We start from the raw sequence: 27,447 nt of genomic DNA, 5'->3' as shown, positions 1-27,447 counted from the left end.
CCTATGTAATTGTGTTTTATTTTTAAAAAGAGTTTCGTCAATATCAAACCTAAAAAGACATTGGCGCAATCATACGGACGAAAACCCCTTTAAATGCGATGTCTGTAAAAAAAACATTCAGTCAACACTCTTCCCTTCATATTTTTTTTATTACGTCTCGTATTTAAACTTCTAAGAATCATAGTATTATTATTAAGTATTATTTAGTATTATTAAGCCCAACTATTATCATTGTTAATACCGGCACGGTTACCCAGGTCAACAAAGTTACCTCGATTACGTATACTTTTTATTAGTTTTCTTATAATTTTATATTACTTATTATTATTATTATTATATTATTATTTTATATTACTCAACATGTTACATAATTTGGCAGTTTAGTTGTACTCTTAAGTTCAGTAACTTAAGATTGTACAAGAATCTCCAAAGGAATACATGTGCATGTATTTAGTATTTATGTTAGTTTGTAGAACATATATCCCATATAAATTGACTTTTTATTCTTGACTAAAATGAAGAAACATGTACTTTAATCGAAGTGTGTAAAAAAGAAAATTATTTATTACTGTTATATGTTTAATAGTATAATATTAATATTATTTAACACAATATAATCGATTTAGGTGAACCTTTATTTGAAAGAAATAACCTTCTTCTATTATTTTAAGTGGTTCTTTGCAGACAATATTTAGTGTTTGTAATGTTTTCTACAAAAATTATGTATTTTGTTTATTTTCTACACCTCGCAGCTATAAAACATTCAAACATTATTTCAGAACACTACTGCATAGTTAGGGTCTTTTCTCGTTTAAGCATTCTTAATTAATTAATTAAATTAATTACTAATAAGTAATAACGAATAATTATTTTAAGAAAACTTCATAGTGGAATATTTGACAAAGATAAAAACAGAGCATCTGGTTGACAAGGAGAATCATTAAATTATTTTTGTCATAATATGATATCAATGATGTTTCTCTGAAATTATATAGTATTCACGTCTTATAATGTTATTTTTCATTAATTAAATCTTGTATGTTAAAAGTTTTACATAATATTGCACAACTCCAGCTGTGTAGTTCCTCTAATTTACTACACTCAACTTTAATTATAAGTTAACTGGAGGATACAAAGAAAGCATTACTTTTCATCTTATTATAGTAAATAACAAAAAACCAGTACAGTGGGGTCGGTGCATAGTGGGGACGGAACATAGTTGGGTCGGGGCATATTGGGGATGGGGAGGTCACAGGTTTACAGGAATTTTTAAATCTGAAAGTGATAAAATCACTTTCGAAAAAACGCTTCGATGGAAATCGGTAGTTAGTATTTTCAAGCCAGTACAGTCCAAACCAGCAAAGTTAGAAAGTTTTAAATGAAGGTTCTGTATTTACAAATGAGCATCAAAGCGTTAATTTGAAAGTGATTTTATTTGAGAGGACTAGTACAGTAGAGTATTGGCATAATGTAATCAAAGCAATGAGGAAACGGAGAGGTCACAGGTCTACAAGAATTATTATAAATAAAAGTGATAAAATTGAATAAAATCGCTTTCAAATAAACGCTTTGATGCTCATTTGTAAATACAGAACCTTCATTTAAAACTTTCTAACTTTGCTGGTTTATACTGTGCTTGGTTTGGACTGTACTGGCTTGAAAATACTAACTACCGATTTGCATCGAAGCGTTTTTTCGAAAGTGATTTTATCACTTTCAGATTTAAAAATTCCTGTAAACCTGTGACCTCCCCATCCCCAATATGCCCCGACCCAACTATGTTCCGTCCCCACTATGCACCGACCCCACTGTACTGGTTTTTTTTTTGCAAAAACTTAGTGGACCAAATAACACATGTACAATGTCTTGTTATATTTTGTTGGAATGGTCGACGATTCATGTTCCAATCGTTTGTACTCCATAGTTTAAATTATAATCGCTTATTCTCAATAAAATTAATATTTACGTATTATATACTTCCATTAAAGCAATCTCACACAAACTATTTATACTTCATAGATTATATTATTTCAAAGCTATATTATACTTCTATTTTACTAGATTGACAATGTACAAAATAAAATGCAACTAAAAAAACCTTTTCATAGATACTTAAAATGTAAAGGGTGGGATAGTGAAACGAGTTTTACCATTTAAATACATTAGAAAATCGCCGTTTTACTGCCTCATCCTGTTTATTAATTTCTTGTTATTTTCTAAAGAAAAATTGATTTTCTTACATTTAAATTAAAATAAATCGTATACTGGTACTGTGATGGAGAAAACAATAAATTTTACCTACATATATTACTTATTAGTTAAATATTACTAACGTGTATAGCCACTAGCGGTCGGCTGTTGCCTGTTATTTAACAATAACCTTTTATGGAGATTTTAAAAATTTTGTTTTTTTAATAATAGCATAGGAGCAGTATCATGATGTTCACGAGATTTGGTCTAGTCATAAAATAAAATATTATCATTTATGACTTAATTATTATTAAAATTTATCCTAATAGTAATAGTACATAGTAATAAAATAATGAAATATTTTATACAAAATTAGAGCTACAAGTTGATAAACTAAAAAATTAAAATTAGCACGAATCAGATTATCTAATATTAGACAATTCAAACAATCAAGCGTGAATCTCTTTAAATGAATAACAGTATAACAATATACAAAACATTAGTTTTCCTTACTAAACCAACACTTAATCTGAATCCAAAAAACAACAGTCCTCTTCATAATTTGCAGGTAGTTGGACCTTATATACTCATAGTTGACCTTCGGTACGGTAATATAACGCAGGCTATAAAATAACGAGATATCGACAGTGGTTTTGTCGTATCGTTTTTTTCCAAATAAATCGAGTGTCTACTATAATCAGTTACACGATTTAGTCGCCTGTGATATCATGTAATAAACACAATGTTATGATACCGATCATTGGGCCCTAACCTAATCTAACACGGATAGACGTTACCAACTGATAGTTTTTAGTGTCTGTTCGTTTCTCACATCTGGTACACTGGGTTTTTAGTAAAAAAAAAAAAATTGAATTTGTGTAAATTTAAAGTCAAAAGTGGTACTTGAGCACAAAACCTAATAGTATCATTCTGCATAGATATAAATAAATTGTTTTAATGATTTGATCAATTTTTTTTAAAGATTTTAGGTGTTTTTGTTAAAATATACGAAGTCTGCGAAAACACAGTTTCCCGGCAATTAAAAAAAAACTGTAGTGCCGAATTTTTTTCCCGTTTAATATGTTATGGGTACATATGAGTTCCAACTACTGCCAAATTTTCAACCCAAAATTTTTAAAATTACCGCTAAATACCCGGAAAAACAAAAAAAATTGTACCCCCCTAGGGGGGTGGGAAATGGGTATAGTTTATGTTTGACACAACTGACGTGTGCGGGCATACCAAATAATTATTTCTTATACATTTCAACTCGATCCGACTCTTTTCCTCGAAATTATAGCCAGTAAAAGTTCTAACTTAAAAACTCGTACGGTTTTTTTTTTTGTTTTTTCAACTTTCGTCTGTGAAGAATTAAACTTTTTCTACTTTTACCCCCCCAAAGTACCAACTAGATGAAAATTGCGATTTATAGAGTTGCTATTCGAAAGAATTGGTCCAGTATTAAAGAAGTTACAGTGTATACAGATAAAAAAAAAACACACATCAGAGTAAAACCAATACCTTCTCGCTTTGCATCGAAGCTAAAAATTATATGAAGCTATATTATTAAAGCTTAAAATAATCAATTCGATGTTAATCTAGGTATGATGTAGAGAATATTTCTAGAACAAAATTATAATTAAAATTTATAAATTTATTTGTTGACTTAACGAGATGTATACGAAAGGCAGAAAATGAATAGATTTTACAATATGATTTGTGTTTTTTTTTTTGCATTCGAGTATAAACAATGGTTTTATTTATTTTTCGTTTGGCTTACTCGTGTAGTAGTTTTATCGTTCAGATTTGTTACTATTTGTTGTATTGTTTCTGTCTTGTTTCATAGTAAATATAATGTGTTTTTTCACTAAAATTAATTTAATAAATTTAATGTGATGACTGAAGTAAAAAATAATTTATTATTTTGTTTCTCATAGAATTTTATAGTAGAGGTGGAATGTTAATTAAATATAACAAGTATAAACACTGATTGTCATAAAAAAAAAACAATAAAAGATTATGATTTGTATTTTATACACGTTTGACTTTTTTGAATACGAGTAATTAAAATTGGCTTTTTGGAAGAATTTTATATGTAAGGTTTTTTACCAAACAACCTGTTGATGTGTTAAACAATAAACATTTAATAGGTTTAGAATTAAAATGTTTCGTAAAGAATATGATGTAAAACTAGTAGAAACTGTTCAACAGCTATGATAATAATATGGTAGATGATAATTCTAAAAGGTGGGTTCGCAGAAGGCAAATTAAGGCACCGTTAAAACTCAATTTATAATTTATGGTAATTTTGATTTTTTTATATATTTATATTATGTTTTGTTTTAAAAGAAAAGGAAGATTTATTATTTTGTTTTCTTCATCTTAAACTCATCTTTAAGTTTTAAACTTAACTGGTAACATGTGCAAATGATTAAATTTTTAAATAAACTATATATTTCAGAAAATTTAGAGCATTTTCTAAAATTGATATTTCGATTCTTTTAACAATAATTGTGAAAAACAGTGATACTTTTGTAAAGGGTGTCAAAAAATCGGTTTTGTTGGTTGACGGTTAGTAAACTTAGTAAACAATACTATTTTTGACGGTCTTTTTTTTTTTTTTTGCAACAGCTGCGATGGCTGACAACGCACACATGAAAAAGTCAAACGTCTTGGGGGCAAAGAAATGTAATGAACAAATTGTGAAATTTTGTACCTACGTTTTTATTATGTAGCTGAAAAAAAGTTGTTACAGTAAATCGTTTCAAAATGTTCTCTATCGTAATTTGATATAAATTCTGACAAAAAAAGAAAAGGGAATAGGTAAAATATTCCGAAATAATGGTGGGGGGGGGGGGCGGGAAACTATTTTCAAAATAACCATTAGGGGTACAGTACTGTTGAACTTTTCAAATAGGTAAAATTTGATAGTCTCCGGAAAATATTTGTTTTAGCAGTAAACACCGGTGTGTCGATTTAACAAAAATATAATACACCCGCATAGGTAGGTACTTGGCGAATGGTGACGATTCCAATTGACTCTTCGAATAATAGTTTCTGAAGTTCACTTACCCTTGGAGATTAAATTATCCTTATTAACGTCGTTCTGGTTAAATTGTTTTTGCAAATCCTCTTTTCATTAATATTTTTATTACACTTTTATATAGATATCAAAATTGGCCTCATTAGAGAAATATTTTTTCATATAACCTACAGAAAGCGTACGGCCGCACACATCGCACGGGCAGCCAAGGTGCGTTTGTGGATAGATATTACCTTATAACATGTCCATTTGGTTGATAGAGAATCTGCACATTCTTCCAAAATACCATAAACGGTTTGGTACCGTTGTACTTACATAAAATGAAACCAAAAAACCTTTTTGTCATTGAAATGCCTAATTAGAACTCGCGTATGATAGGATTTTCTCCACACAAATGTCTAACAACCGAGAAATATATACTCCTTCAAAAGTGCCATTCAATGATATTTTGTTTAGTACAGATTGCAGAAGCGGTCATTTAATGTTTTGATAGCCAAAATCAAGGCAAAGATACAATTTACACGGACAAATAATAACAGAATATACTATGGAAACAGAAAATAAATTAAAGACCGAAAAAGAAATAAAAGATTGTTTTTAGATAACAACTGTCAAGACAATTGTATTCAAGTATCAAGAAAAAACACGAGTAACATGTATAATATTTTAGTACAATATTTGAAACTATATTTTAGCAAGAAATAATTGTATGGTAATGATTTAAAAATATTTTTTAACATTATAGAGCAATGTAACATTCTGTATGGTATTAAAACATAAAAGGTTTATCTCACGTTATTTGACTTTACGACGTAAAAGCTCTTTCCAAAACACCTCTGTCAAATTCCTGGAATGATTGCAAAATATCAAAACGTACACCACTCAATATATTTTTTAAATATTCTACAAAAACTTCCGCGCATAGAACCATTTCTCGTACCGAAGATAGTATGTTAAAATTATAGCCAATGCGATTTGCTATATCCACTAGTGTGGATGTTTGACAATCAACCGTTTGTAGGATCATAGGTGTATGGTTGGGAAACAATAACAATACATCCTTCTCTGTATCGTATATTTTCAGTAAACGCATGATCTCGATCATTTTTGCTTCTATTGCCATAGAACTAGGTGAAATTTCAGCAACGAGTTTCATCAAATCGTCCTCCTCGTTCAATTTGAACAAAATGGCAAAATCGTTTAAATGTTGTTTGTATAATAATGTCTGCACCTGTTCTACTACCTGAAGGTGGTCCAACGATTTCAGATTATTCAATAATGCCCAACATATTCGCAGCATTATAGTTTTTACCATCCGCATAAAATAATCATGGACATCTCCAAGCGAATGGATAGAAGTGGAAAGCAATGACGACGGGGACTTTGTTACACACATAGCTTCACGCAGGATCTCTACAACTTTATCTCTCCCGTTTAAACCTCCAAACCCGGAAACCAAAGTGTTCATAATTGCAGTATTTTCCACAACGTTTTTAATGTATAAGCTTGAATCAAGATCCAGATTAAAGTGGAGTTTGCTTTCAGACATCTGGTTGAGACGTGTACATGTCTCTATGATCTTTTGTAATTTTGAGTTTTGGTTAAAGCTTTCTAATTGTTTAAGGTAAAAATCATATTTGTGACTTTTAGGCCACAAATATGTACATTTATGCATTTCCCATTTAAAATGCCACTCCATGTTACCGTGAAGGTTTTTAATGTGTGTTTTTTTGTCATGTGTTTTGAACATTTTCATTCGTTTCGTATACAAATAATACATCCACAAAGTGTATGGGAATTCTCTTAAAGGAAACCCACTATTGATTCTTGCGTTCAACATATGCTGTGCCCAATTTGAACACGCATTATCAACACTATTATATAATGTCTCATTCGTGTAATTTTCCGGAGTCATTAATTTCATAAAAAATATCATATCATAAGTAAAATTACAATCAATTTCTCGTATAGCTCTAGGTAGAATATCTCCTACCTTATAAAATATGTCAAATTCTTTTATTTTAGGACTGGCAAATGTTCCTCTGTTGATCGTTTGAACATAATTGAATTCATCTTTTATCTTTAGTTTCGATAAGTCCGATTCGTTGTCCGTGGGTACTGCACTCGTTGATCCAGATTCATATTCACCTAATAATTGTTGTTTAAGTGGGTCCTTCTTGTCGGCTGTGAATACTGCACTTGATATTCCAAAAATTACCAGAATCGTGACCATCCAAATAAAAGTATTATAGTGTGCCATTTTGTGAATGTATGAACCGCGTATTGACTAACGTTATTTGTGTTTTACGGGTCTAATTTTTTTGCAGGAGACTCAATATCGGTACAATAATTTTTAACTGTCTATTTCTTAAGTAAACACAACAGTATTTGTCAGGCTGACTACTGTATTTTATCGCTCTTTGTTCTGCAGGAGACATAAACTCGGTACAATAGTAATATTCAACTGTCACTTTTTTTTTGTAAACGCAATAAAACAAATAAAATGTTTTATTTTAGATTTATTAATTTCAGTGTTTTAAGAAATTGTAATAAAAATCAAGTGTGTTAATTATAAACTGTGTTTTTATTGGTTTTGTAATTTTGTCATGAGGTATTAATAATAGAAGCGCCCTATTTTTTTTAAGTATTACTAAGGCTTCAGACTTTTTAAAATCTATTTTATCTTTATAAATCTATAAAGTTATACAGATTATGTGCCATGTTTCTACTAATATAGTACCTATATTATGACTGAACTTCAGGAGCAGAATGAATTGGTCAAATTAAATGATCGAATCAGTTAAAACTGATTACCCCTATAATATCATTAAATTAAGGGAGCACTTAGTGTAAGAATCATAAAATAAGGCAAAATTAACATGCCAAGAAAATATTAATATTTGGGAGTGTTGCAAAACACACAATATAAGTTTATTTTTCGAAATGGGTATGCAGAATGATAATATACAATTTGCGTGTCAACAATTAATAAATATGTATGATTTAATCTCCGATCACTGTACGGCAAAATTACATTATAAATAGCCATTTAAAAAAAAATTGCCCATTTTGTACAGTGCTTATTTTGATGATTAATAAGTTTTATTTATTTTATTTTAGTTATTTTAAAGAATTATCCGTTTTTACTAAACTATATGAAAACGTTATGTGATATCCATCTATTCTTAAAAAAAAAAAAACAATAATCATACTACGTTTTGTAATTGCTAAAATAATTATAAATAAAATAAATGTTAACATATAAATCATGACATAAGGAATTAAATTCTTTACTTATCAAATTATTGCATATTTGCATGTGAAATTCTGTTGACATATTTATTTGTTATTATACATTCGTTTGCTATCTAATTTTTTTAAAATTTTTATTTCATGCATCAACAGAATAAATACTGATTTTGAAAATTTCAGTTACATTTATTTGATTGGGCTAGATCGGTAGAATCGGAGCGAGAATATGTTTAAGTACTAACTTAACATTATTCTACATCGCTAAAAGTAGGAATTACAGTCTAATTTAAAATGTACATTATTATACAACTATTGGAATATTCGAATTTAAAATATATATATATATATGACAATACACCAAATGGAAATATATAATAATTAAATCATATTATATATATGATATGTATAGTATATCGTTAATAAATACTTAACAACCATTACAATTTCATTCAAATTTTATCAATGAACATTCTGTTTTACTTTTTATAAAACGTGTAAGTATGTTTTGAAAAATAGTTTTTCTTTACAAACTCAGTAGACAATTTATTGCACCACAGATCTGCATCTAAGTTTAATCAAATTCACTACTTATTTGTTAATAGGTAATAATCATAATAAAAAAATATAAAAAAAAGAATAATACATTTTACTGATTTTTGAAATGAATGGTTAATGTTAAGTGGGACCTAATTCGATTTTTCGGCTGACTTTAACTTAACGTATAATAATAATAATGATAATTAAAACTCAATATTTAAAAAAATATAATAAGATTAATTAAAACATTTTAATATAAAAATGTCGCTATCGGGTATTATCATATTACTATTTCTCTATGATAATATTATTTCTTCCATGACGAACCTAACAACTCTCTCTCTGTCTCTTTTTAACGATGTCGATATTCGGACCTCTCTCTCTACTATCAGTCCATTTCTTTATAGGTCTATGCAACTAATATCAGCTGTAGCTATAACATTTTGGTAGTTGGAATAAAAATCGAAATTTTGACACTAAAAAATTGCTGCAATTACTCTTCGGTCTTAGGCGCATAGATTATCTCTTAAAAAAAGTATCACAAAAGCGGCTATAATTTATATTAAAAATGTTATGAGTTTATAAATAGAACTACTAAAGCAACTACAATTATAAAACCTACAACTTGGTTGCAGTGTTTAAAAATAGCTATAAAAATATGTTTTTTCCACCCTTAAGTGATTTAGCTACATGTAGAGGGCTCTTATGTGTTTAATCAACAATCGTATACATTTGACTACATGAAAATGCAGATTTTTTACAATGACTGTTGAAGTGTAAACAAATGACTAATAACTGTTGGCATACATTTTAAAGTAGAGTTCTACTTTGAAGGCTTTTTTGTTAAAACATATAAAGACAAATAACAAAAAAATAAACCGTTCCAAAAAATAACTGTATATCTGAGAAAATATGTAAACAGTGAAAAAAAAACCTCCAATCGTACCTATGACTCACAGGCTATGAGGCAGGTGTTATTGAAATTTGGATCAGAGGCTCAACGAAAAATAATGTTATTTCGAAATAAAAATGTAAATTAATTTCATAAATACATTATTCCTACTGACCCCATAAATGTTTTATCGGCATTATAACAAAACAAAATTGTAAAAATTGAATCAACTTCCCACCCGCACTTCCCTTCTCGTTAAAACTTTCAAGCTCTTATAACTTTAAGTGAAACAATATGAAATGAATGAAAACTGGTTATCAACCGGTCAACATTTTGAGTGTTGTTCTTAATTTAAAAAGTTTCAAAAATATGTACGTTACCATTTAAGTTTCAAAAGTTGCCATCGAAAAAACTAGTTCGGGAGAGAGGTAGAAACATAATAATTTGTGGAAAATTGAGATCACATTATGTAAAAATACTATGAAAAAAAAAAATGTTATTATTAATTAAACCCAGTGAGAGTGGCCCATGATAAAAAAATCACTCTGTAGCAGGTAGTATGAGTAACAGTGAAGGCGGGGTGCGCTATGTACTCAATACTAAACTGTTTGACAGTGTGGTGTTTATTCTTTCGTTGAAGGTTCTATTTTCTAGAAAGGATTTAATGAACAGGTAGTATATGGTGTCGGGAGGAAACCTTTTATTTTATAAAGTAAGCCATCGAACCAAACTGCATCAAATGCCTGTGCTACGTCCAAAGAATTCACCAGAGCAATATTTTTTTTTCGTTCCAAGAGACTCAGCCATGTGATCAATTCTACTCGATTAAGTCGATGGTATGTGGAGTGTCTGGATCTAAAGCCGAACTGGAAGTCGGGTTTGATAATTTAGTTGATTGATAATAGGTAGGATTGTTTGCAAGATGATTTTTCCCAAGATCTTCTTCCCAAGGGCAGTTTTCCAAGCGGTTGGAAAATATGAAAGACGAAGCGTGGAATTATAGATATATGACAGTAGAATAATAGTTTTTGGCGGAATATTTTTTAGCGGTTTGTTATTTATTTTGTCATGGCCGGGAGACTTTTTGTTTTTAAGATTTCTGATTATTGCAAGTATTTCATCAGGTGAGGTGTGTTTAGCTGGTAGTGCCGTTGGAAGTGGAGAGTTATTAAATTGATTTATTTTGTCTAGGTGTAGACAAAATAAATAGCTGCAATATTATACTCTACTGGGTGTTATGCTTCAGAATAAAATAAATATGTTATTCATTACTAATGTTGCTTATGTTAACAAATTCGCATAAACAATTCCGCAAAATACACATTGGATTTTATCGTTTCGGTCGACAAAATATAAGCCATTCCATAAGTCGTAAGCAAACCGTTGAAGCAGTCAGTACAACTATCATTGCAGCAATTATTTAAGTAAGTAATATACGAAATTGTTTTCTTATATTTACTGGTTTTATATATTTTCTAAATGTAGAATGTATTAAATGATGTATACGAAATAATATTTTTAAATATAATTACTTTAAAAAATCAACTATAGACTATTTAAATGATTTTTTAAAAATCATTCGAATACCCACATTTTTAAACGAAGAACTTTTATTTGAATAATTTGTTGTATACAACGTTATGATATTTTATTGTATTTATAATCGAATTGTTTTTTAGCATTGTAATGTAGGGTTTTCAACACTTGTTTAGTTGTATACCATATTATACTTATATGATCGTCCTCCGGGTGCAGTAACTCTAATATGTCTAACATATTAAACACAAAAAAATATGTATTTTTTAAACAAGTGTTTCGCACTTACTGAACAACATCACCAGGAATTATTGGGTACTCATATTATTATTATGTATGTACTTCAAAAATAATATTATCCAAAACTTGTGTTATCGACCAGTCAAAATGTTTAGTACATTATTCGCAATTTAAATACATGCTCTTTTAAAAAATAGTAAAAAAAGTGAACTAAAAAGTAAAAAATAATTTTACTACAAGAACAATTTACCAATCAATTGTAGCACATTTAATTTAAAATAGCAGTGAAAACAACCGAAAATGTTCAGCCAAGTCCCTAATAAGTTTATCAGTTAACATTTCAGATGATGTTTTATACTGTAGATTTTTTTGTAATTTAAATTTGGTTTAATATTACTGTGTGACGCATACATTTCATAATACTTAACTCGATGAATTGAGACTTTGTTGAATAGGGCCAACGGTTTTTTTTTAGTCAAAAATTAAAGATGTTTAACGGTTGTTTTCAAAGTAAATGACATTTTAAATAAAATGTTCTACAATATTGATTGGTAAATTGTTGTTGTAGTAAAATTTATTTTTCCTTTTTAGTTCAATTTTTTACTATTTTTTAGAAAAGCATGTTTTTAAAAGAGTTTTTTTTAAATGTATTTATTTTAATTTACTTTTTAGTCCTATTAAAGATACTTGATAATTGCTGAATAGATTATTAAATTCATTTTGGATGATTTGAAAAACATGAAGTTTTAGTGAAATGTCAAATGACCCTCACAATGACACTGTGTAGACTACTAACCTAACCTAACCTGGTTGTCCAAGTCCCAATTTTATTACAGGATATTGTAATGCCATCCGAGATGAGTCTCTGTGCGAATATTACATTATTAATTAAACTAAGTGAGATATTGAGTGGCCTATGATAAAATAATCACACTGTATATGTATATGTACTGTAATGTATGAAAACCATTGTACCAAATAACTATTTTATAAACTTATTAAGCGAAAATATTTTTCTAATAAATTGTCCTAGTGTGAACATTTACATTTCTTACGTGTTATTATATTTAATTTGGTTTTATAGGAAATGTTTAACGATACTATTTTTCTTAACTGCGAAACATTAATGAATGAAGAGGAATTTTATTTATTTATTAACATATCGGAAATTATGAACACGGTACCTAATAAAAAATGTGTTAACTAGGCTACACGACATACTTAGGTCAAAAAACTATTTGTTTAAGTGTTGTTATTGGTGGTTTTAATACAAAATTTGTGTTCATATAATATATGTAACAATCAGTCTGAAAACCATTTGTTTTTCATAAAAAAAAAAAAATAATAGTAAAACTTTAAAAATTTGTGATGCCAAACAGTCATTTGTCTACATTACTTCGAGTTCTTAGGCTACCAGAATAAATACATGTAACGTGTTTAATGTAACCAAACATAATCCGTCTTGACATAATTAAGATGCCTCTACACCTGTGTAGCTTCTATCGAAAAACAACTCTATTCAAGTCAACCGTACTCTGAAACGTCAATAATTTTGAAAACTAGTATACATTTGTCAATAATTGTTTTTCAATATTGAGTTTAAACTACATGCGCCAAAGCAATGTAAGTAAGTGAACACAATGAGAAAGAAATAATCCTGCTTGGAGTTAAAAAATGTACATAAAGGGAACTGTGCAATAAATGTTTAGATTTTATTGTAAGTATACCTCCGTCTAATATGACATGATTTAATTTGCATTATTATTTGCAGACAAAAATGAAAGTTCTTTATGTACTACTGTGCTGTGCGTTTTTAAATGTAATCGCCCATATTGGTATGTAATTCGTTTTTACAAGTACCCGCTCAAGGTATTTGGTTTAGGTATAAATAAATATAAAAAAAAAATTCAATATTCAACTTTTTACAGATTACGAATTCGTTGAAGAATCCGAAATGATAGCCCAAATAGAAAGAGAGGCCGAATTAAATGCAAGAAAAAGGCTTGAAACTACAAGTCAGTACATTTTTTGTTCACAAAATACTTATTTAAGTTTTAAGACTTACAGTTTTTATACATAATTTATTACAGACATACTCATTCGGGAACATATTGATAGAAGTAAGACACACTTAAAATTATTAATACTATAAATTTAATGGTTTTGTTGTAGTTGCCATTTGCCTGACTATAAGGTGATTTATACTTATGAACTATAATCTCTAGTAAAAAAAAAATGTTTCCAATTATTGGCTTGTGTGTGTATTGTATTTTTAAAAAAATGTTTTTTACCGAAGAACTCCAGGAATTATCAACATCGGTGAAGTCGAGGTTTGTTGAGGACAATAAGCTGAAATAATGCAATTTGTATGTTTCTCAAAAGAGTCTCCCACACGAATAATATATTATTATATTATAATTCAGTTTGTACAATATTATCGATGATCTGGAATATATATTATAGAATAATTGTGTAATAAAATTCCCATACGGTTTATCGCTTGTTAAATTGGCCACATTTAACCCAAAGTGTACTTCTAATCAGAACATTTTTCTACATATTATGTCGCATTAAAATTTCATTTGATTTTTTTTTTTACTCGATCAATTATTTATTTATTTCAGACACCATTGTGGGCAAAATAATAGAAGTTGTTGAAAATGAGGTCTTAATGGGTAACTATTATTCTACAACAAAACCGATTAACTATGCTAGCAGAAGAAATGTTTTGGAATTGATACAATAATTATTGCAGTTTATTTATATATTTATTTGTAAATTTAACTTGCATTATGATTATTAAATGTGTATTTTATATCTTGACTTTCTTCTTTAAATTTATAATTGTACATGAAATTAAGTCTACTATCGTTTTGAAAATAAATATTTTGTAATCATAATTTCAGAGAAATTGACTTTTATGTTTGCACTACCTGGTAATAATTGAAAATATTTCTATACAGTTGTTGTGGTTATTCACAAGTATAAAGTGTTTTCGTTTTAATTTCAGAACAAGACTATCAACAAGACTGTCATCTCCGTAATTCATATTTCATGTTAATAATACATCACACACGGATTTTACATTAGTTTTTTAAATTATGAGAACAATCATATTATGCATATTAATTTTGCCGTAACAATAGACGTGTATAAAAATGTTTTTTGTTTTTAATTTTAGAAGACTTAATGGAGCTTAATCTGCAACTGGTAATGGTCGAAGGCTCAGGTAATTATAAAATTCAACCTATTTTCACAAACACATTACAAAACTGACAGTTAAAATTCAACTGTACTTAAAAACTTTCGGTTTGAAATCGTAGTCATAAGCTAAATATTTTCAACTTGGTGTTAATGATCTGATTTGATATCATTCCGTTGATTTCTTTTACTCAAAAGCGGCTATACCTACTAGATATTATTTCAAGTGTTCTAAATCGAATCGATCGTTTATGGGAGGGGTTTGATCCAAAATGTTAAACTTAATGGGAAATTAAAAATAACTGTGTTTCACATACAACTTGACTTAAAAAAAATCTGGGTTTCTGGTACTGTGGCCAACAAAATCGAGACTATTGATCTTTCACACATAAACGACCAATTTAATTAATTGGCCTAAGTAGTCTTATATTTTAAAGTTACCGTTATACGTACCGTCTAATAAAATACTTATTTCCAATAGCCGTACAATTATTTATTGCATATTTTCATGTTTTTGTTACAGGCTTAACTAAGGTCCGGGCTGAAGCTCTTGGTAATTCGACAGTCGTAAATATATATATCTACCATAAGTACAAATATTAAACAACAAGAATTAGTCTTTTTTTTTTTTTTTAATTATTTTAATAAACAGTAATATTAGCTAGTAGAATGGCTCGTATTCACTAGCCGAAACTTTTGTGTGCGATATTTATTTCTATTGGCATTTAAATATTGTCAGTGAAAAATTATGCCAGTAATTGTAGTTGTCGCACATCTTCTTGCTTTAATGAAATATCCCAAAAAGTGTTTGACATTGTTCAAACTACTATTCATATTGAAGTTTCTACTTTTTCTTCATTTTGGTTACTGTTGTTTTTCGAATAATGTAATTTGGAATTTTGGAATTTCACCGTGTCTACCGAGGTTACAAAATTGCCATAATAAAAACACTTTACCGTTATTTATTTATACTTTGTTTAACACAATTGTTGAATTTTTCAGCTAGTGGTGCAAAAAGTATCAATGCTCTTGGAGCTGAGCGAAGAGCTATGTTAATACCAGTTTTATCATCGTTATTAGGTACTGGAAATTATATATAGTAAATAATAAACTAATAAAAAAACTAGTAGTTACACGGAAAAAATACATATTCGGATCAACAAACATTACAGTTAACACATTACATTTATAGTTGAAATAACTACATAAATAAATCGTCCCACTAATTTTCTAGTTAAAGAAACTGCAAACTTAGTTCAACAAGTTATTTTATTTTTCTCTCTCCTGTAAAATTTACATGTAATTTTGTGACTCAATACACTTTTTTCCTCACGGACGAGTACCTATGTAAGATTAGCCTTAATTTTAGTTTGTCCAACTGTATATTTTTTTTGTCAGTGCAGCTAGCTAAATTTGGCCAACTTTTTTTTTAGGCCCAAGCAACCACATTAGTGATTTTACCCACAAATGTCTAATCCTAGGATTGTTCTGGAGTACAACAAATCCAACATCATACACAACACTTGCTTATGTTACACATGGCGATATGTGTGTCATACGTCATGGAACGAGAGTCGTGAACATTACTCAAATGGTGCTAGGGCAGAGCTTAGTTTAGTATAAATAATTTTTATTCCCTCAGGTTTATTATTTAATAAATAATACATAAAGTATAAAGTACTACTGTTAATAAATTTAAATATTTTTTTGCGTGTCACGCTGATAGAAAAATTGTCAAATAATTGTTTGTACTGCATAATAAAAACTCTTTGCTCGCTGTTATAAGATAATTTCATTACTTTCAATCATAATTTGTGTTGGCTTAATATACAGGCCATTTAGGTCCTTTGTCGGGACCATTACTCCTCTCCGTCCATCCAATATGTCGACATTGCTTCACCGTTATTATTTAATTTTATTAAGTTTAAACCCTAACATTTTTTTTTTTTTTTTTACAAAAAATTAAAAGAAGTGAGAAAAATAATATCGATAGCTGTGGTATGAAGTGTATTGATCAGTAATACGTTAAAAGTTTTCATTTGAGTCTTGTCGTTTTAAACGTTTATTTATTTCATATTTTCTAATTCTATTATTACATGTATGTACTACGTTTATTAAAACTGAGATGGACTCGCAGTTTAGATAATTAACTTTGTTCGAAGAAAAAATGTTCGTTTGAAACTACCCTATAGTTATGGTTCTCCCATACAAATATTTAAACCGCCGCCAATCATTAACGGAGCCAAGAGAGTAAGTTCAAGAATCGGGTGGTCACATTGTCATAACTCCCTGTGAGAAGCTCGGCAAAAATATATAAATGTTTTTATCGATTTACTTTTCTGATTATATACAGTAGTATATTATTATTATTATAAACTAGTTTTTTTCAAAAATAAAAACATTACAATTACAATAGTGAAGCTATAATAATTTAACATAAGAATGTATAATATGCTAGTATTATGTAAGTTTATTTTTGAAACTTGATTTTTAATTTAAATTATTTATTAATTTTTATGGAATCTATTTTTATCTTTGAATTATTTTAATTTTATGTTTTCTTCTGTATGAATATTTTTTTGATTAAATTTGCTACTTTTATATTTTAATAATTTGTTTGATGCATTAATTACACGTTAAATAATATAGATATGTTTACATATTATTGATTCTATTATTTATTTAAATACTAAATAATTAATTTTGGTTTCGCTTGATTTAAAACAATAAGGTATTTTCACATTTAATAACGTTATTTGTTTAGGTATAAAAAACAATGTCTCATCAACAGTTCATCAATGGATTTAGTAGTTATTACCAATTTGTAGATAATGTTCTTTTTGCAAAAATGTCTGTCATTTTTTATTTCCAATTTAAACGTTTTTACCACGATAACTAACGGGAGCATAAAGCTATCATAATATACCTAGGTAATGTAAGTAAAACGATTAAAAATTGTAGTGTAAATATTAGTTACTGAGAAATTTGGTAATAAGCTTTTAACCGTTGTTTTAACTTCAGTTGAATATGTTTTATAATAACTTTTTACTTGCTCGAGTTAATTATTTTTATAATTTAAGAATGTAGCTTAAAACACTTCAACTGGTTAAAAACAAGTATCTTTGTCCAACAGTGCCTAACAATAAACAGTCAAAAAGCAGCGGAAACAAGGAAAGAAATGTTTTAAATTAAATTTAAAAATTTTAATTTTTTGTCGGTTACCTTTAAATTTTAATCTTTTTTTATATATCACGCTTTGTCGACACATCGCCATTTTTTTATTAAATTTAAATCAAGTACTTATCTAGAAAAATATATTATTAAATACCACTTGAGAAATAATTTAACTTATAATATGTTTTTAAAAGTTAAAACAAGATTGTATGAAAAACGGATAATGTATAGTATTAACTATTAAATAGATAAATTTAATAAATACTTTCTTCGTGCTAAATGCACCAGTATGTCTCTTATTTGACAAAGAATATAGTATTAAGAGCAAAATAAATAAACTTGCGTACCATGTAACGGAAAAGCCAGTTTATTGATTGATTTTAAATACTAATTAAGTTTATACACATTGCACATAATATCTGATTGGTGTATTTCTGAGGTGGAAAAATATGAGTTGAAAATTCATTAGTTAATAATGCAACAATTGAATACAATCGAAATAACATTAAATATCTAAACGATCCATATTAAATATTACATGAGATAATAGATTCAACATTGATGGACTTCTATAGAGATTAAAAAACAATAAAATTGTTTAAATATAACTGTGCTCAACAAAGATCAAACGTGATAGTTTGAGTAAGAAAAAACGCACAGTTGATCAATACACTGTATTTTCATTAGCATTTATAATACAACTCAAGAGAATATTTAAATTTAATTACTAAAAAAAAAAAATGTAAACTGTTTAGAAGGGATTGTTTTTTTTTTTAGTACGAAGAAAAACTACCAATTCACATGTAGGTATTTTAAACGGACAATACGTGTCAGCTTTAAGAATCTTTTTTAAATTTAAAAAATAAATGTGTTGAAGACGATTTTTAAAAAACGTATAAATTAACGGGCAAAAATATGAGTTGTCCGAGAAGGCTGATATTTTGATGTGGGCTCTCCGCGGCACGGGTATCTGAAATTTTGAGCTGTCGGAAGGGGTATGCTGGTTTCAATTTTTAATTTTAACCGTTTCCAAATTTGATTTTAAAATTTAAAACTTTATAAACTGTTCAAACGTGTTTTATGCGTAGTAGGAATAAGATATCAAAAAAGTACGCTGACCGATCTCAAGTAAACTTCACGACGAATTCAAATCTGTTTTCGGATTACTTATCGGATCACTGGTTCAGCCTGTGCGATGGACAAAAAACGTACTATTATATAAACTAAAATGGCTTTCACTCATAGACAAAATTATTTAAATTAAAAACAATACCATGAAGCTATATATAAATTAACCGATAAATTAATTAACATGGTCGAAATTTAATAAAACCACTTTTTCTTAAATATTGCCTATACAAAACTTCTTAAAAATGGTCGGTATCCAGGGGCCTTAACGTTGTCAAGTAATTACTTGCCAACATTACTTGGAACGATTTTATTAGTAATAATATATATATTCTATCTATATCTATATATATATATATAAAATTCTCGTGTCCACAGCGTTTGTAACAAAACTCCTCCGAAACGGCTTGACCGATTCTTATGAAATTTTGTATGTATATTCAGTAGGTCTGAGAATAGGTCGTAAACTATTTTTCATACCCCTAAGTGATAAGACGGGACAGCTTGTATAGTTATAAAATTTGCCGCCAAAAAAAAATCATTCGCCTTTAGGACTTCTATCTGGAAGTCAGCGGTTATTATTTCAATTTTAAAACCTGACAAACCTCCAGAAAAATCGGTGTCATACAGACCAATTAGCCTCTTAGACCTGTTCTTGGGAAAATCCTCGAAAAACTTATTCTCAAGGGACTTTTGCCAATAGCTCTGGCATTGTCAATACTTCATTTTTGATTTTTTTTTTGGAACTAATTGGACTATTTTGAAAAAATATATGGAGCGCCGTAATTTTTAGTTGAATAAAATGTAAACTCTTCAGGTGTTTTTCAAATTTTTAGTCTAATAATGTACCTTACTGGTGCGATTTCAAACAGAAAAAAATCGGTTCAGTGGTTTAAAAGATACTGTGGGTACAAACCCAATAAGATAAAATATTGTAAGTAGGTAGAGGTAGATTGTATTTTTGAACATAGTATGGGCTTATTGCATTTAGGAGCGGAAAGGTCAAGTTAAATGAGTTTTTGAGGCTTCAGCTGTTTCTGAACGTTGAAATATAAATAAAAACAAAAAAAAAAATACAAAACAATTTGTAACAACATTGGGTCGAACCCGCAACCTCTTAGTCGGGGGCTATGGTGTAACCCAGTAGATTTGTTCCCAATGTCTAACATTCAGTTAATTGTTTGCTACTTAAAAACCAATACGTTTTAACTAATAACTTGACGTAGTTCTGTCAAATAAGATTTTGTAAAAAATTGCCTAAACTTTACTCCTTAAAAATGGGCGGTGTGGCGTCCTCTTAAAAATTGTTGTCGACAACCAAATTTGAGTTTCGGTTTGGTGCATATTTATAGGTGAACATTAGTTTTATGTTATGCGAAGAAAGTAATTTTTCACCACCAAAACAACTTGGCTAATGTAAAAACAAATCTCTTTAGTTCTAGCACACTATTGAACTTTGTATCTATAGAATGGGTTTTTTGCCGTCAATAGGTTATGTTAGGGTATCATCTTAACAATTTTAAAAAAACACAACCGGTATCATATTTTAAAAGTTATAACTTCTTTCCATACAACCAGCTGTTTCAGTTTAAAAAAAAAAACCAGTACGGTGGGGTCAAAGCATATTGGGGCGGGAAAAGTCACAGATCTATATGAATTATTCCAACTGAAAGTGACGTAATGACTTTCAAGTAAATGCTTCGATGTGAACTTATGTAACGGTAGAAATACAAATATCTATAAAGCATTGCCTAATAAAAATAATTTAATTAAAATGTATTTCTAGTATTAGAGTGGACATGATTTGGATTGATCATCGGTTTATAATAATTTATTATTGCTCACACTCTTACCCCCCTAGACGAGGTAACATCCATTTCGACGATTCAGAAATCTGGACAGCTAACTCTACATTAGGTAAAAATTATTACACTTTGAAACTTTACATTTAAAAATACGGAAACCATACATTAAAACTGAAGAATTATATTTTTTATCAATTTTAAATTTATTAAATACCCGTCTACCGCTTTTATGTGGTTCAGCTGTACAGCTTTATGATAATTAATATAGAAACCATAGATTTTTTCAACTATTACTCGCGTAAAGTAACTATATATTATTTGGATACGGTTTAATGTAGTAAATATATAGTGGTGAAGGTAAAAAATTGTACCACCGGTTTAAAAGCCTTTCACCATAACAACGCTTCCGATTTATGTGATAACTTTAAAATGGACACTATCTTGAATTTGAATAAAGCAGAAACGTTCGTGTTCAAAAGTTAGACCTCTTTAAAGACACATAATAAATGAACTGAATGAATAAAGTGATTTGGATGTGTTGAAAGAATTTGTTTTTGTTTTACGCACACAATTATCATTGGAAACTGACAAACAAAGGTGTGGATACCCGAAACTAATTAACGAGAAATGGAAAAGTTTACCAGGAAATTTATATTTGATTAAAAGTAAAAAACTTATAATAATTTTAGTGTCGGCTAGTTATAAATCAGAATGATCACGTTCCCCGAATAATTTTAAAACCGTACCGTATAGTACCTTATATTAGTTATTACATTGTATACAAAAATAACACATGCCATTTTTTTTGTTGTAATGCAATTACAATATTAAACACAAATTTTACAAGTCAGCGAATGGTGTTGGGAATTCGATTTGTATGCCTTCTAAAACCCGCGAAAGTTTACCTCCATGCTGCGGTGTACCTCCACCTGTGGCAATCATTTGTTATCACCCAAACACACACTATCACAAATCTGTCTACACAAATTTCTTTGTCGTCGTGCAGTTTGCATTAAATTCACAAATCACAATTGTTATGAAAAACAATTTTGTTTTTGTTAATAATTGAGATATTTTCTTTTTACACACTCTCCTTTCTGTTAATTATAACTAGTTAAACTCGATTTAGCGCCATACAAACGATTTGTTTTCATTATTGTTGCTACGGGTCCGATTCGTGAGAATATCTCTAAATTTTAATTATAATAACTTTGTTAAAGTTTATGATAAATACCTAACGTATTGCGCCGTGTTTCGTTATTGAGTTTTCGCTTGCCTGTAATTTATTTACTATACATATAAAGTAACAGCCCTGGACAGCGGTTTACGGTTCTACGTTGCGTGAGTACCTACTGTTTTGTATTTCTAATTTATTTACACTATTGCTGTGTTTTCTGTTATTCATTGACTTAGAACACTGCCTGTGAATAAACAGAATCCTAATTTATATGTGTTTGTTTATTATAAATTATTTACTCGGATGTCAGTTGAATGACATGGGATCGACGCCACTTTAAATTAAAATAGTCGGTCAAATGCGCTATCGTCTAGCTCTAATCTTTACCGTCTTTGCTTCTTACCTAAAACAATATATACCACTCAAAACTTTGTCGGTTTTTATTTTTCAAACTATTTCAGCAGCCTATTTTATAATTTTTAATTTCAAACATGATTTTTTTTTTCTTGTTAAGTATTCGAAATAAAGTTTTGTTTAAATACAGGCTATTTGTTGACTTTGATTGTAAACTTTTTATTTTACCTTATCTTTGAAAATCACTTGAGTTTTGTATGTTGTATATGTTTTAGGCAGTCTAATTTTTCAATTAGTTAACAATTAAACACAGAAAAGATACATCTATAATATATACTGTAAAACAAGCAAAACAACAATAATGGAAGTTATTATGCAAGAACACTTTGATAAAATGTATCAATTCTATGAGTAAGTCAATTGATAATGATTTTTACATAAATTATTTATGACCGATCAATGTAAGTATTTTTATATTGCCCTTTTAAATAATATAGCAGAGTCCTGGGGTGTAGGTATGCACTTTTTTTTTTAATATAAACAGGTGATTATTTTATTACAAACCACTCAATATCTTTTAGGGTTTTATAAGAAATTCAATTTTTTATTTTCATATTGTTGTTATTAGGGATGGGCCGATACCACTTTTTACCGATAGCCGTTATTTCAATATATGTTGCCGATATATAAAAGATGTGTTTCCAAAAACCATGAATTGATATTAAAAAAAAAGGCTGATACCCAAAAAAACCAATATTACATAAAACCTACCATTGATATTATGGTCCAAATATCAGTTTCCAAAAAAAAACCGATACCACTAATATTGTCCAATATCGAGTATGGGTTTTAAAATTGGCCTACCCCTAGTTTTTATGCAATGTGATCAAAATTTTTCATTTTATGACTATGACTACTAACGAAAATAAATACATTAATACGGATACTTTTTTTTTTTAGGGACAAAGAATTTTGTGATGTAACCTTGGTTACCGACGAAGGCTTAAAAATAGAAGCACACAGAAATATATTGGCTTCTGCGAGTGATGTATTTTACACTATGTTCAGCGGACAGTTTAAAGAAAGTAACAAAAAAGAGATTCTTGTAAAAGAAATAGATTCTGAAATTTTAGAATTGGTAGTCAAATTTGCATATACTTGTAAATTGGATATTAAAAAAAACAATTGTGTGGTAGGAAATATGCAATACGATACAATTTATAAAATATTACTCCATTTTTAATTACTTGTTATTAATTTTTTTAGAAACTGTTGATGGCTGCTGATATGTATCGTCTAAAATATATAAAAGAGTTATGTTTTCAAAATATTAAAGAAAACATAAATCCTTCAAATTGTGTGAGTTTTATGAAAAATTCCAAATTAATATCAGATGAAAAGATTTACAATTTTTGTTGGTCATATTTTTTAAACAATTTCGCGTGAGTAATCAGGTGCGATAATGATCGCAACGTTTTTTTAAATTATCGACTAATAAAACAAATATTTTTTTTTAGTACAATTGTGAATTCGGATCAATCATTAGAAACACTTTATGACTTTGAGTTTGATGATGTTGTCGAGTTTATTGCACGTGATGATTTAGTAATCGACTCTGAGGAAAAGGTAAAATTATTGTGACTTAAGAAAAGATAAAAAATTACTTGATTTTAATTTTGGTTCTATTACAGTTATTTATTAATATTTATTTTAGATATTTGATTTTATCATTGGTTGGATACGCTATAACACAGATGAACGTAATGACTTCTTACCGGTTCTTATGAAATATTTACGTTTGCCTTTAATTTCAAAAGAAGGACTACTAAGGATTTATGATCATCCATTAGTGGGAAATAATACTAAAGGTAAGTATATATTGATATTTCAATCGAGGCTGCATTCGATCTAAATTGTGCTCTTTATTTATACGTACAAAAACGCCTATAGGTGAACATAGAATTGATGTATTTTAAATAAATATCATTATTGTTATGGTTTTTTAGTTAAGACAAGCATGTTAGAAAATTACAGTACTTACGACAGCTCCAAACCATCATATATTTTAAGAAGATATATTGGAATTGAATCATCAAATGTATGTAGACGTTTTAAAACTAGATTTTTACATATTATAGGTACACATCAATTTTACTAGTTATGTGATTGTATCGCCTGACATTTGTATATAATATGTGTATTCAGATTGTTTTTGCAATTACTGGTCATTCAAACGGTGCCAGTTCCTGTGTAAAGTATATGGATATTAGAAATGACAACGACTTAAGATGGAAATCAAGCGATCATTCATTTTTTTTGCCTCCCCGTAAAGGCTCAAAGATGGTAGTCTCTGAAAATGGGATAATACTAGCCATTGGTGGTTTAAACGAGACTGGTAGATTGGTCAATCTTGTAGACGAGCTTGATCTTAAGTTAAAATCAAAACAATGGGTTTCTACGAGGCCAATGAATCGATCACGAATAGAATTTTCTGTTTGTACTTACAATCAGTACATATATGTCGTATGTATTAATTGAATTATAGTTAAAATAATGTATACAAAACCCGTTTTTCTTTTTTTCATGATACAGGTTGGAGGCTATGATTTATCAAATAAGAATCGTTTGAATTCTGTAGAATACTATGATGTAAATTCGAAAGTATGGACGGAAATCACTAAACCAATGCCTACTGCTCGATCCTATTGCAGTGCTGCAGTATTTAATAATAAATTATATGTAGTAAGTAAATGCAATTCAACCATAATAAACCATGTCTAATTATTAAACAAGTTTCTGCCTATTTTTTTTTATTCATTTGTATTACAAAATAATTGTAAAATAATAATTCAACTATTATGCTATTATGGTTTGTAAATATTTTAATCAAATTTTAATTGTTTTGTGTAGTTTGGTGGATTTAATAATCGGGTTTCTCTTGCAACTGTAGAGTACTATAATTTTGAAAAGAAACACTGGAAACAACTCGATCCTATGCCGATTTGTAATTTTGACATGGGTGTGTCAAGAATAGGTAACGTCATTTATCTCATTGGTGGTTCTTGTGCACCTCGACGAGTTTCTAAATTCGATTTACAACATTTCACATGGGATGAAATGCCTGACATGAACACGTATTGTAAAGGAGATTGCTCAAGTCTGTATATATTTAATCAAGTATAATATAATACATTTTTTTTACTCATAATTATTTTTAATTTCAGGTGTTTTTATCGTGAAAAATGACCTGTTCGTGTTTGTGAATAGTGGAGGAAAACTTTATTGTGAAAGATATGACGGAGAAAAAAATCAATGGCAATTGGTTGACGTGACAGGAAAGTACTTAGGCCGAACGTTTCATTTGTTTACTTTTAATGATATTACTCTTACATCCTATGGTATTCAATTATAGTACTATTTTTTTAATCATACCTTTTTGTGAATTCAATTTAGTCTTGAAACTATTTACACATTTTGTTGTTGATAATTAATTTTTATTTGTTAATACTTTGGGAAAACTTCACTGTAAATTATATTACACAAATAAAACACGCCATCTAGTTGTCAGGGTAAAAGATTCATCAAACGTTTACATGTTTATTAGAACTGAAAAGATGATAAAGGCAATATGCTTTTGGTTTTTGTTCATTGTCTATTTGGAAAATATAAAATAAAGCCAAGTGTAAGTTTAAAATAATCAAATTGGTGTTAATCTGTGATAGACGAATCAATTCTAGAATAACACTATTAGACAAAATAATAAATAAATATATAATTTTTATTTGAAACTTGACGAGATCTATATGGAAAGCTGAAAATGTATCTGTTTAACAATATTATTTGTGGCTTTTTTGGAGGATAATATCGGTGGATAGTAAATCCAAACCAGTACAGTATAAACAGAAAATGAAAATATTTTTAGAGAAAGTGCCCAGATCAATTGATATTAATCGAGGAAAACCTTTGGTTAAATTTAAAAAAAACAAGCATTCCATTCTGTCAGACCACGTTCACAAGTCGAACAGTTGTATAGGAAATATCATATAGTATCGTGGTAATATAAATGCATATTCATTCAATTAAAAACGTTAAATATTAACTTTGTATTCGATTTATTTTAAAATTTAAATTTACGACTTAATACGTACAATGCTTAAACATACAATTACTACACACAAGTGTATCTGTTATTGTTCCACAGTTGATTCGCATAATATGTACTTTTATGTGTTGTCTTAAGGCAAAATTAATAGAGCGATACCTGACCATTGTTATTAAGGACAAAAGTAAAATTAATTTTTCGTAAAATCTTAATTTAGCGTTAAAACTATAATGTATAACTACATTAATAGGTACAACAATGAGGATCCGGTAGTTTTCGTCATAATACCACTGTAGGTAAAAATGAAAATAAAAACAAAATAATAAAAAAATTGTTACTAAAACTACTTAAAAAACTGCCAAAAGGTCACGAGAGGTACACAAGGCTTTAGTCGTGTGCTTTTGCATAATGTCTATTGAGAGTGTCTTGGCGGCTATACGATTTTCGACAGAGGGAGCAGTTATATCGTGCCCTGCCAATATGATGTATGCGTTCATGGGTTATAAGGTGAGATTGTTGACTGAAGTTTTTTTCGCAGACATTGCATTTATACGGTTTCTCTCCGGTGTGTATACGTTCATGAAGTTTGAAGGCAAGTGGTAGTCTGAATGTTTTTTCACAGACATCGCATTTATATGGTTTCTCGCCGGTATGTATCCTTTTGTGAGTTTTCAGGTGAGATTGTGTGTTTAAACATTTGTTACAGACGTCGCATTCGAATAGTTTTTCACCGGCGTGTAGCCTTTTATGAGCCGCGAGGTTACACCGTTGACTGAATGTTTTTCCACACTCATCGCATTTATAGTGGTTCTCGCC

The 27,447-nt window shown here is 28.9% G+C and overlaps 2 protein-coding genes across 3 annotated transcripts in view; both read left to right on the top strand.

Annotated features, from left to right (window-relative positions):
* LOC126833902 (kelch-like protein 2) overlaps window positions 1-26,334 on the top strand; it is a 101,303-nt gene extending 74,969 nt beyond the window's left edge. Inside the window, exons 1-11 of one of the 2 annotated variants that reach the window (XM_050565481.1) lie at window positions 22,078-22,339; window positions 22,805-22,940; window positions 23,490-23,721; window positions 23,796-23,971; window positions 24,047-24,155; window positions 24,244-24,397; window positions 24,536-24,627; window positions 24,735-25,052; window positions 25,122-25,271; window positions 25,440-25,686; window positions 25,754-26,334. In XM_050565481.1, the coding sequence (XP_050421438.1) occupies window positions 22,891-22,940; window positions 23,490-23,721; window positions 23,796-23,971; window positions 24,047-24,155; window positions 24,244-24,397; window positions 24,536-24,627; window positions 24,735-25,052; window positions 25,122-25,271; window positions 25,440-25,686; window positions 25,754-25,941 (1,716 nt within the window). In that variant the 5' untranslated portion in view covers window positions 22,078-22,339; window positions 22,805-22,890 and the 3' untranslated portion in view covers window positions 25,942-26,334. Of the gene's footprint in view, window positions 1-22,077; window positions 22,340-22,804; window positions 22,941-23,489; window positions 23,722-23,795; window positions 23,972-24,046; window positions 24,156-24,243; window positions 24,398-24,535; window positions 24,628-24,734; window positions 25,053-25,121; window positions 25,272-25,439; window positions 25,687-25,753 lie in introns of those variants that run through there. The other variant, XM_050565483.1, reaches the window with a different exon arrangement.
* Window positions 11,209-15,947, top strand: LOC126833800 (uncharacterized). Its single transcript, XM_050565346.1, has 10 exons — window positions 11,209-11,338; window positions 13,462-13,525; window positions 13,619-13,705; window positions 13,781-13,810; window positions 14,315-14,365; window positions 14,597-14,626; window positions 14,701-14,730; window positions 14,872-14,919; window positions 15,415-15,458; window positions 15,894-15,947. Exons 2-10 carry the CDS (start codon window positions 13,468-13,470, stop codon window positions 15,945-15,947), a joined length of 432 nt encoding a protein of 143 aa, XP_050421303.1. The 5' UTR covers window positions 11,209-11,338; window positions 13,462-13,467.
* Window positions 26,335-27,447: the final 1,113 nt, after the last annotated feature.

Source organism: Adelges cooleyi, unplaced genomic scaffold (assembly GCF_023614345.1).
Source record: "Adelges cooleyi isolate 19-005CV unplaced genomic scaffold, UGA_ACOO_1.1 ACOO_flye_CR_arks_rails_tigmint_CR_PRNA_2, whole genome shotgun sequence".
NCBI lineage: Eukaryota > Metazoa > Arthropoda > Insecta > Hemiptera > Adelgidae > Adelges > Adelges cooleyi.
The sequence above is the reverse complement of the archived record's forward strand: the minus strand, read 5'-3'. Positions and strand labels throughout refer to the sequence as shown.